The 10,922-nt window shown below is 37.5% G+C and overlaps 1 protein-coding gene across 1 annotated transcript; it reads left to right on the forward strand.

Annotated features, from left to right (window-relative positions):
• The first annotated feature begins 114 nt into the window (after window positions 1-114).
• LOC121646201 (transcription regulator protein BACH1-like) lies at window positions 115-6,728 on the forward strand. Its single transcript, XM_041995090.1, has 5 exons — window positions 115-223; window positions 1,449-1,706; window positions 1,939-3,102; window positions 3,186-3,392; window positions 5,467-6,728. Exons 2-5 carry the CDS (start codon window positions 1,467-1,469, stop codon window positions 5,833-5,835), a joined length of 1,980 nt encoding a protein of 659 aa, XP_041851024.1. The 5' UTR covers window positions 115-223; window positions 1,449-1,466; the 3' UTR covers window positions 5,836-6,728.
• The last annotated feature ends 4,194 nt before the right edge of the window (window positions 6,729-10,922 follow it).

The following is a 10,922-nucleotide window of genomic DNA, read 5'->3' on the forward strand; positions in this document are numbered from 1 at the left end:
TTTTTTCCCCCCCAAAGAAATCATTTCCATGTAATAAATAAAAATAAAAAAATAATAAATTCTTCCTTCATACAAGCCTGCTGATTTACTGGGCATGCGCAGTGAGTGCTGTTAGCTTTTTCCTTGTGTTAACGTCACATGACAAAAGGAAAGTCCAGCTCCGTACGGCCAGAAGCTTTACCCAAAATTTATAAATGTCAGTTTCATTCAGCTAACATGGCAGGTCAGTGAACACTTCTCCTTTATGAATAAACTTTTTTTTTAAGTAAAGACCATTTTCAAGAGAAATATCTAGGCTAATAAGAATATTTGTTTTCTTGTCAGTGTAATTACAGCTAACGGTCTGGCCTAGCGTAAAGCCTCTCTGATTAACATTTACGACAGTTTTAACATCTTAATAAGCGTATTAATCAAAAGTTGTATAACGTCTTAGTCCAATCTGTGGATATTTTCGTTGCGTTTCGTCACCAGGCCGTGTTGAGTAACTTGGCTTATCATGAGTCAGCATTTCAGCGTTCTACTTGATGTCTGTAGCATAGACTGTATGTAGTCGTCAAGAATTGTCTAGTTTGTTAAATTAGCTCATTCATTTTTTTGTCGGTATGTTTTATTCCACTCAAGGGTTTACAAAATATCTATTTTGCAAACACGGTCCATTTTCCTTTATTAAGCTACAACAATAGAAAACGTATGTTGTCCACAGATCAGACTCTTACAACTACTGACAGTACATAAACTTACTATAGTCATGTAGTTATTTTCTGACCAAGTATTAATCCAGTTTTAAGAAACATAAATAAGAAAAATTATTGCCTAAGTTTTAAGTTTACTTCATTACAGTGGGTTGCCCAACTGTCTGATATAAAGCTAATTCAGTCTGTCGTAATATTGTCTAAAATGTTTTTAATGTTAAATAATCAGGAATTTAACTCCTTAGTAGATTATTTTATATTGTCAAGAAGAGTACACATGGCAGCGCTACGATGAAAGATTTTCCGTGTTCCTCAACCATACTGTATAGAAATGTCCCTGTGGGCTGGTTGAATGGCGTTGCATTGCACCTTGTGTTAAAAACATAATCCAGGGGCGCTGCAACAGATGTTTAGCAATAAAATCACACGTTCGCTATCAGTCAGTTTTATGGTTCACAGAGCGAAATGTGGATATATTTATAGAATTAAAGAAGCAATCGGATTGCAAGAAGCAGTTTTGTTTTTTGTTTTTTTTTGTTTGTTTGTTTGTTTTGTTTGTTTGTTTGTTTGGTTGGTTGGTTTTTTTGTCTTTTTTGCATTAAATTATTTTTGCAACTTTTAAATGACTTGTAAGTGTAGACCATTAAATGGCAATAAACTAACTGTTAAAGCATTAAACTGCTGCTCTGGTTTAACAAGCAATATGACGTGACTCCAGTGCTGTTTTGACTTTATCCTGCTCCCCTTGTCAAACAGGTTGAGCTTTTAACAGCCATGATGCCCCAAGCTCCTCGTATGTCAGTGTTCACCTTTCAGTCTGCAGTGCATAGCACTCATGTTCTCCAGTGTTTGAATGAGCAGAGGCAGCAGGACATCTTATGCGATGTGACGGTGATGGTGGAAAACAGGAGTTTTCGGGCCCATTGTTCTGTCCTGGCCTCATGCAGCGAATACTTTTACAGTAGAGTTACCAGTGTTGCCAGAAATAATCCCATCATCACTCTACCTGAAGAGGTTTGTGTCCCAGTGTTTAATTAAATTGTTGCGCTTGTTTTTCTGTCCTGAATGTATTAATTACAGTGTTGCTAACACATCCTTATTGCAGTTGTTCTAATTTAAAAATTAAGTGTTAAGACTTTAATTCATATTCTCTACCTATTTTTGAGATGGCAAAGCTTTATTGGATCAATTTGAGGCTAAGTTACTTTAACTACGTCTCAATTTGCTGCATTTCCTTTCTCCACAGGTGACTGTGGAAGGGTTTGAACCTTTGCTTCAGTTTGCCTACACGTCAAAGCTGCTTTTCACCAAAGAAAACATTCATGCTATTCACACCAGTGCTGCATTTTTGGGATTTCACAACTTGGAATCAGCTTGCTTTGATTTTCTCATCCCCAAGTTTTCTGAAAGTGAAAAAATCTCACAGGTCAGACATAGATCCTGTTGTCAGAACTGGGAGCGCAGTGCCAGTTTTGGCTCCAGTGCGGTCAGTAGACAGGTAGAATCAGTTGAGTCACACTGCACAGGGACTTTAGGAGGTGATGAGCAAATAGACTTGTCATCACAGTGCCCGCAGAGCAGACAGGGTAAGACAAACAGTGGGGAGGAACACTTCTGTTTGGAGAACTGTGGGCCACAAATGGCTCCCTTATCTCTAGAGTTAGCAGCAAATGGCGTGTGCCCGTTATTGTCTCTGCCATGCCCAGGCTCTGACAAAGCAGATCATCCCCCTGAATTTTGTGAAAGAGACATATTACAGATGGGAGATGTATGTAATCAAAGTGAGTTGAGTTTGGCAGGCTGTAGCTTACGATGTGAGCTGTCAACACCAGGAAATGTAAATCCTCCAGAAATTATTGAGGTAGCTGCCAGAGATAATGAACAGACTGTTGAGACTTTTAGTGCTGAAACTAACTGCAGTGTAGGTTCATGTCCACTGAAGACATCAGAGGTTGAAAATTGTACTACAGTTTTAGAGCAGAGTGAGGATGGACTTGAGCAGCAGATGGCAGATGATGTCTCTGTCCCAACCTTATCTGTCTTAACCAACAAAGAGGGATATGAAGACCGTAGTCGTGTGGAGAGGGAGGTCGCTGAACATCTTGCAAAGGGGTTTTGGCCTGACCTATGCCCCTCTCAGGCTCAACCACAGTCCCTTGATCCAGTGAGCCAAAACAATTTGTCAAAAGCATCAGACTTCCACTGGCTTAGGCAGTTGGACCTGAGTTCCAGTGTAGGAGACTGTCCCTTTCTCAGGGACCTTGGGACAGGTGATGATCCAGGTACACAGACTGACAGCATGTCCCAAGCAGAGAAGAGTCCCTACGTATCCTCCTCTCTCAACTCAGGGGATGAATCAGAAATGGACACAGATGGAGATACTGAGGCCAACAACACAAGAGCTGCAGAGGTCATTTTTATACACAACCTGCTTTTGATCTGAGTACATTGTTTAATGAAATTAAAACACAATTTCTAAAACTCTTTCTACAGATTCAGCTCCCATTTCCAGTGGCGCATATCTCAAAATTGAGCAGGAGTGCGTTCCAGCAGCTTCTGAGGGACCATCGGCTGACTCAAGATCAGCTTGAGTTTGTCCATGACGTCCGTCGCCGAAGTAAAAACCGCGTGGCTGCACAACGCTGCCGAAAGAGGAAGCTAGATGGCATACATCAGCTGGAATGTGAAATAAAAAAATTAGTAAGTTGATTTTTATATGTTCATAGAATATACCATATAAATACGTTTCTTTATCTGCAAGTACTTACAGGACCTTTTATGACCCCAAGTGGGGGTCACAGCGCATTGAAAAAAGTGTCACTCGAGCAGGTCAGACAGTCACGTAAGGACTGGAAGATGTTCTACTTGAGCAAAAGTACCAATGCAAAACTGTACAAAAACTATTTCACAGTTTAGGTTTTGCAGTGAAAACTCCCCCTTGTGACTCTTAAGGTAACACTTGAGATTTTCAGAAGAATTAGAGGGCAGTTTGGTCCATTTGCAGCTGCTTTTCACACATGCAGAAACTCTCTGCTGGCAGGACTTGATAAAGAAATTGAATTGTGGAAATCACTGTGATTTCATTATGAGGCTTCTTGTTGTGTTGATGTCAACGCTGCATGTGCCTGAATATCTCCTCAGAAGGGATTAGTAGGTGGGGAGCAGGATGCAGGTCAGCAGAAAAGGAGACTGAAAGTCTCCTTTTACCACTGTGCTCATTCATACACAAAAATCAGCTGTTTTCTTTGTACATTATCCCACTCATTGATCTTCCAGACATTACACTAGGGGACAAAGGGGGGAAATCTCAGTAAAAATTCTGAAGTAAATGTTGCCAGATATTTGCATTCACAGATGCCGCCATTCCAGAGTATCTCTTTAAATGGCTTGAAATTATTTTAACTATGAATGGTAACAAATATTTAATTGTTATATTTAGTGACAGTGGATTCCAACCATTACATGTATTTTGCTTATTTTAATTAATCTGCTATTTTTCTGAATTTATTGATTCAGAAATATAGGAAATAGTGAGAAAAAGTTAGACAATTTATTATTTGCAAATGAAATATGACCTATATCAGGGGTTCCCAAGTTCAGTCCTCAAGCTCTACTATCCTCAAACTTTTAGATGCAACCCTTCTCCAATACGCCTGTATCAAATGGCTTAATTCCCTCATCCACATGTCATTCAGCTCTGCAGCTGCCTGGTAACGAGCCATTCATTTGATTCAGGTGTGTTGGGGAAGGGTTGCATCTAAAAGGTGTAGGATAGTAGATCTTGGGGACTGGACTTGGACACCCCTGACCTAAATGGTATATATGAAAAGATGCAGGGACAAAGAAAAAGAAAAACAATAGAGTTTTTTTGTCTACATTTGTCCAATCATAGCTGTAGAGAGACCCGCAAAGGTAAATGTACTTTTTACTTTTATTTTTTTCTTTCTAATTGCATTGTACATCTTGGTTGGAAGTAGTCTTCTACACATTGTTTTCCACTGCAGGTAGTTTTTCTTCATCACAGACCTCCTGGGTAAATGTGCAAATAGGTTGTTGTCCAAAATCATGTGAGAAAAAGAGTAAAAGAGTGAGAATAACAACTGTATGCTGCAGAGGACACCTGCAGTCAATGAAGAAAAAGAAAATGTATAAATCCATACTGGCATCATATAAACCTGCACATAGATTAAATTGATGTTCATGTATATCAGGGATCACCAACTCCGGACCTCTTGAGCCAGTGTCCTGCAGGTTTTCACTGCATCCCTGCTGCAACACACCTGGTTCAAATTAAATAGTCAATTGTCAAGGTCTACACCAGCCTCTTAACGACCCATTATTTGAGTCAGGTGTGCTGCAGTATGGAGATATTGAAAACCTGCAGGACACTGGCTCAAGAGGTCCGGAGTTGGTGATCCCTGATGTATATAATACCTGTGCACATAAATCTGCATTATGGTTTACAATCTACCCATACACTGTCTTTTATTTTTTAAATAACAATGAAGTGTGCACAGGTGAGGTGAATTGAGGATTCTTTTGGACCAATCAGTGGTCTGCAGTGTTTTCAAGTTATCATTTTGTATTAACTCCAGGTTATAGGATCATCGGCTAAGGGAGCACTAAATAAAAATCAGGTTTAAATTACTACCTAGAATGAAGGAAAAACACAGCTGAGCCATGCAACATCATGTAATGGAAAGAAGGCATCAAGTTAAGTGTAAAAGGAGGCTTATGCAGCGATTAAGTGCGTTTGTTGTTCCTCTACCCACAGAAAATTGAGAAAGAGCGTTTGCTACAGGAGCAAACAGAGCTACAGCTAAACCTTGGAGAGATGCAGCAGAGCCTGCGTGGGCTTTGTAAGAGCGTCAGCATCGAGACCGGCTCTGATCAGGATCACTTGCAACTTTTCGCCAAGCTCTCTACACCCGACATTCCTTTCTCCTCCCCCAGCCTTGAGGAACAAAACGAGGAGTCACAGACCACCATTGAAATATTAAGTTCTTCTTCAGAGTGCAGTCAAAGTAGGCCACTCCCAGGGTCAGGTCAGACTGCTGCACTTCAGGCCTGCACAGAGGACGCAGGACACTCTGTCCCTGCATCTTTGCTCACTGCCTGTTTGGACATGACCAACACTTTATAATATGGCTCCAATTTCACTGTTATTATTTCAGGACTACAACCTTTCTTTTATACTGTAATCCTCTTTTTGGACAGACTTGCTTTCCTGTGTATCTCACTTAATAATTTTCAGCCTGAAAGTGGTATCTTAAATTGACACACAAATATATTTTGATGTGTTTATAATTTTTTAGAATTATAATTTCCCTTCAGGCTTTGATAATTATTTTTTTTCCTTATTACGTTAATCTGTATTTCACTAAAGTAAACAGAATCCAGTATTCATCTATTTGAAGGTGCAGGTAATTTTCAGGTAGTTTTTAAAAGTTTCCATTCACTCAATTTAGGTTGTTTCCAAATGTTAAATTAGTTTTTCTCAGGGAAGCTAAAAATCTAACTGTATTTATAATCTTCACTGTACACCAATCCAACTCATCTCCAAACATACACACAGAATGTTTTCTGTATTTTTCATTAGCGTATTGTTATCATCTTTGCTTAATCAGAATTATTCGACCATTTTACTTTTCTTTGACTACTATTGCACAGAACTAACAGAAAACCCACGCAGTACTCTATAAGTTTGTAATTTCTCAGCTAATGTGACATTTTAAGTTTATTTGAATGCACATGTATAGTTGGATGATTAACTATCTGCTTCCCTTAAAAATTGAAAAACGGTTCTACAGAGTATAAAAATGTTACAGGATAACATAAACTGTTGGATACTAAATGTGCCTTATACTGCATTCTAAAAGATAGGTCATGTTCGAGTATTACTGTCTCAAGCACTGTTGCACATTAACCCAGAGCTAATATTAATGGCATCATCTTGTCTGTCTGCATGTTGATTTTTTTTTTTAAATAAATTGCTTTCATTAAAAACTAATTTAAATAAAAAAAATTTACCATTCAGTATTTCATTTAGACTCATCTCTTCATGCCTATATTTATTAACAGTTTTAGACTTTGGCCAATAGATGGAAGTACAGCTCTACAACCCCAGCTCTTCAGTTTAACTAGCTGCATAGACCCATGCAACAGAATGAAATGCATCTCAACATTTTGTTTAACCCCCTATCAAGCGGGGTCATTTTGGCAAAAACGGCTGTAATATGACGTCTCCAAATTAGAATTACTGCTGTTATTGAACCCTCTGGATTGCATGTACAGGTTTGGGCTCTTTGTAAAGGCAACACTCTCTAGTTTCACCCACAGCAATCAGAATCACTGTAAGTATTACTGAAAAAAAGTTATACACTTTAGAACACACAGAAAAAAGTTGTTTTTTTTCCTCGCCTAACCTGTATGGAGAGAATGAGACCAATCTTGATGGGAAATATTGATGTTTGACCTATAGAGAGCCCTCAAAGGTAAGGAAAGTCAACATTTAAACTTTCTGCTTTTCTGTAAAAAAAAAAAAAAAAAAAAGGCTTTAGTGTTAGTGCTGTGGATGTTGCGTGTCAAAATGGTTTATATCATCGGAAAGACGAGACTTTGAACTTTCATTTGATGTGTATATTGTGGGCATTCATGACGGAGGGGCTTGCTCACATGACCGGTACGTCTGCATCGTAAGGGGTTAAGCTAAAGATAAATGATTATGCTATGTTAACAGTTTGTGGGATTTGTGTGTGTGTGTGTATTTTTAGCATGAACAGACCAAAATGGTATTTGACTGTGAATACTCTTAGCACCAGCAGGTGTCAGTTTAACTGGCAGTTAGCTTTATTTCATGGTAAAGATCATGAAATATATTCTTGAAATAAAAAAAAACAGTTGACTTTGAATAACTACAGGAACACCATGTTTGGACTGTTTCCTAATATCACTCTTGCATCACACCTACCGAGTTCTTATGCAGAAATACTCTTTTAACACTGAGGTCTGTTCAAGTAATCTGATTACTGTATAAGACATGGCAAGAATATTTAGCTAGAACTGAAATTACAAGTTGACAGAGCAGAGTATCCCTCTGCTAACAAGTCAACTTACTATTGATATACACAACAGTGTCACCTGTTTCTAAGTTTAGCATTGAATAATGATTACAAAAGGTATATGTGTGCAGAGCATCATGATTTCACAATGAAGTTCATCTTTGATCTCTGACATCTAAAACTACATATCAAGGTATTCCCATGATATCCCGATGGAAGAATAAACAAACATAATGTCTTTGTCAGTTGTTTTCATTGGCACAGAAATGTGGATAAATGCCATTGAATGTAATGCTTGCTATCGTTGTGTAGATTCTCAGTCATTCAGGTAATAATAGAAATAACTGCAACTGGACTTAATTTCTGCTTTGCGAAGACAATTCTCCTCTCATAAGACTGTCAGTGAAATAGGATGCTTACTATCGTATTAGCCACACATTTCACTATATCATTATGAATTCTAAACAAAAAATTAAATTTAAATGCAAAATTTAATGCATGTTCAAAAACCAAGACCACATCATATCTACAGTTTCCATTCAAGGAGCTGTCTTTGGCATCAAAGTAGAAATCCATAACATTGTTGGCTGTTTACTGTCTGCAAACCTTGGTATCTATTCTTGAACTGCCAAAAGAAACCATAGATCAACCTGGGTCTTCGTTTTAAATGCTTAGACTTCCTGAAGCAATCTGTAAACTCTTACATCAGACACAAACTAGAATTAAATGTAAAAATTCAAGGTGGTCACATGGCACATGTAGCAATATGGTCAAAATGCTTTTCCTCTCATATGAATTCTTATTTTCTACCCTATGAAGAAGCTATGATGGAACTCGAGAAGAGAAAATTGAAAGAAGAAGCAACAGTTTTATGTTTACACACAATTAAGGTTAAAGTATTTACTAGGGATTATAAAGTGACTAACAGAATTTGGTACCTGTCTTTCAGAAGTAGATTGAACCACATGACTCACAAAGCTGTGACTCTAAACAGCACCTAAAAATCAGAAACATTAGCTCTGCCTGTGCGGCTTTGACATAAAAAAAAGAAAGAAATCTTCAAGTCGGTGTTAGAAAAAACATTACCCTCAAAGCCAAGCACTACAAAGCATTTAAAAAATGGGTCTTTGCACCCAGTGTTTGTCTTTTATACACAGTTTGGATCTTAGAGCATTGTAGTGGAAAAGTAAGATTATCTTCTTTTGCAAGCGAGACAGAACGAGAGACTTGATTTGAGGCGGAAGCAGCTGTGCAGCATGGCAAGGTCAGATGCCCGTAATCCGCGGCCTCATTCATGCAAGATTAAAAACCTGCTCTGAGTTCTGATTAAGAACGCAGGGATAGAAGATTAAAGACCAGCAAACAAAATGAAAGCAGTTAAAGCCCAATCCTGGAATTCATCAGAATACCAAAACCTTAAACAGACATAACGTGAGATTAATGCAAAGCTCGCTGGATCTGTCTTGATGTATCTTGTGTGTCTATAAATTTTCCCTTTTCCCAAAAATATGAAAAAAAAGGTCCCTCTTTTTTTGATGGTGGTGGTGGTGGTGGAAGGTTCCTTTACATGATTTTTGTAATGAACATTCACACGTTTGTTTGCTTACTGGTTTTTGACAGAATAAATTATTCAAGCAACTAAGAATGTCTCTTATCTAATGATTGTAATCATTTCTTTCAGGCAGACAGAGTCAACCTTAATAAGGTAGCAGGGATTAGGAAGCTGAAGGTGAAGGAAAAACATGATTAGAAGTAAGTTTGCTTTTAAAACTGAGAAAAAAATGTCAATATTAAAATTGCACCACATATGAACTGGACTTTTCCTGCAGTAATGTTTTCCTTTTCTTTCTTTTTAGGTTTTTTATTTTTTCTAACACAGATGCCAATATTATTTTGTTTAAATAGTCACCTAATTTATAAAGATTAATAGCAGGATTATGGTGCTGTATTTATTTTCAATTAGGGACAAAGAATAATACACAATTCATACAGTCCACACAACTGTTATCAAGCATCAGAACAATATAAACTAAAATCTTTGGTATGATAACATCAGTCTTTATCATAGTAAACCACAGGTTGTAGCTGATAGATCTATTAGCTCTTGTATTTCTTTCTATCAACTGAAAAAAGAGTCCTATTAAAATACAAGTGTTAATAGTGGCACAGGAGCACCCTACACAAGAGTACAGAATTAAGGAGTGGACCGGAGATCTGTATAACACTAACGTTTCTTTAGCATAAGTCAAAAGCCGAGAGAATGACACAATACTCATAATCAATCTCAGCACAAGGTCCATGACCTCTCTCCAAAGTCTTAAGCTGCTGAGCTACTGCCTCCCAACAGATTACACGCTGAAGTAAGTGTGAACTTCGTTTTGGGGTAGTACCGAGAAGGAGGTTGTATCCCATTGACAGGATTATATAAATGAGGACCATAATACTGTAATCTCCAAGAGAAATGAGAGAAAATAGGGGACGTGCCGACCCCAGCTCACTAGAACCCTGATCTGAAACAGTCGGATTAACAGCCGGTTGAACAGTGACAGATTACACTCGCTTGTTTCTTGTCTCAACAATCCTTTCTGTACTGCATTTAAACACTAGATGAACAGAGAAAAGTGTCTCAGGACAAAATCTTTCAGAGAAGTCACACTGTATGGGAGTAGGATTATTTTACAAGTCATGGTCAAATTGTTTGAATTTATCAGTGTTAAATGCTGACTGGAAAAAACAAAAACGTTGCCTGCAATTTCATTGCTTTTTAATTAATGTAGAAACATGGAGATTTAGATTCAGCAGTGAGTATTATTTCTTCTCATCTTAACAGAAAAAAATAATCCACAAAGTTTAAAGAAAGTAATCATACATCAAATATAGTCTTGTGGCATAGATTATTCATGCATTTTGCCTATGTGTATTATATTAGAAAAAATATGTATCAGTCTACTGTATGAAATTAAGAGAGCAAACATCTCATCTATCTAGAATTAATAGTTATAACATTATTATACAGTATATTCAACTGTTGATCCACTTGTGTTCAATTAATGCTATTTGGAACATTTTCTTTTGTTTTGGGGCAAAAATCTAAAACTCAAGTGAGTTTGTATAAAATCATGAATTGTTTAAGTATCAGATTTAATTCAACATAATTTACAAGTGATCA

The sequence above is a fragment of the Melanotaenia boesemani genome, chromosome 9, assembly GCF_017639745.1.
Source record: "Melanotaenia boesemani isolate fMelBoe1 chromosome 9, fMelBoe1.pri, whole genome shotgun sequence".
Classification (NCBI taxonomy): domain Eukaryota; kingdom Metazoa; phylum Chordata; class Actinopteri; order Atheriniformes; family Melanotaeniidae; genus Melanotaenia; species Melanotaenia boesemani.

Coding starts and splice junctions, on each gene's coding strand:
- LOC121646201 (XM_041995090.1), top strand. CDS start 1,467: ATGATGCCCCAAGCTCCTCGTATGTCAGTGTTCACCTTTCAGTCTGCA. Junction 3,103..3,185: donor ACAACACAAGAGCTGCAGAG/GTCATTTTTATA, acceptor CTCTTTCTACAG/ATTCAGCTCCCATTTCCAGT. Junction 3,393..5,466: donor AATGTGAAATAAAAAAATTA/GTAAGTTGATTT, acceptor CTCTACCCACAG/AAAATTGAGAAAGAGCGTTT.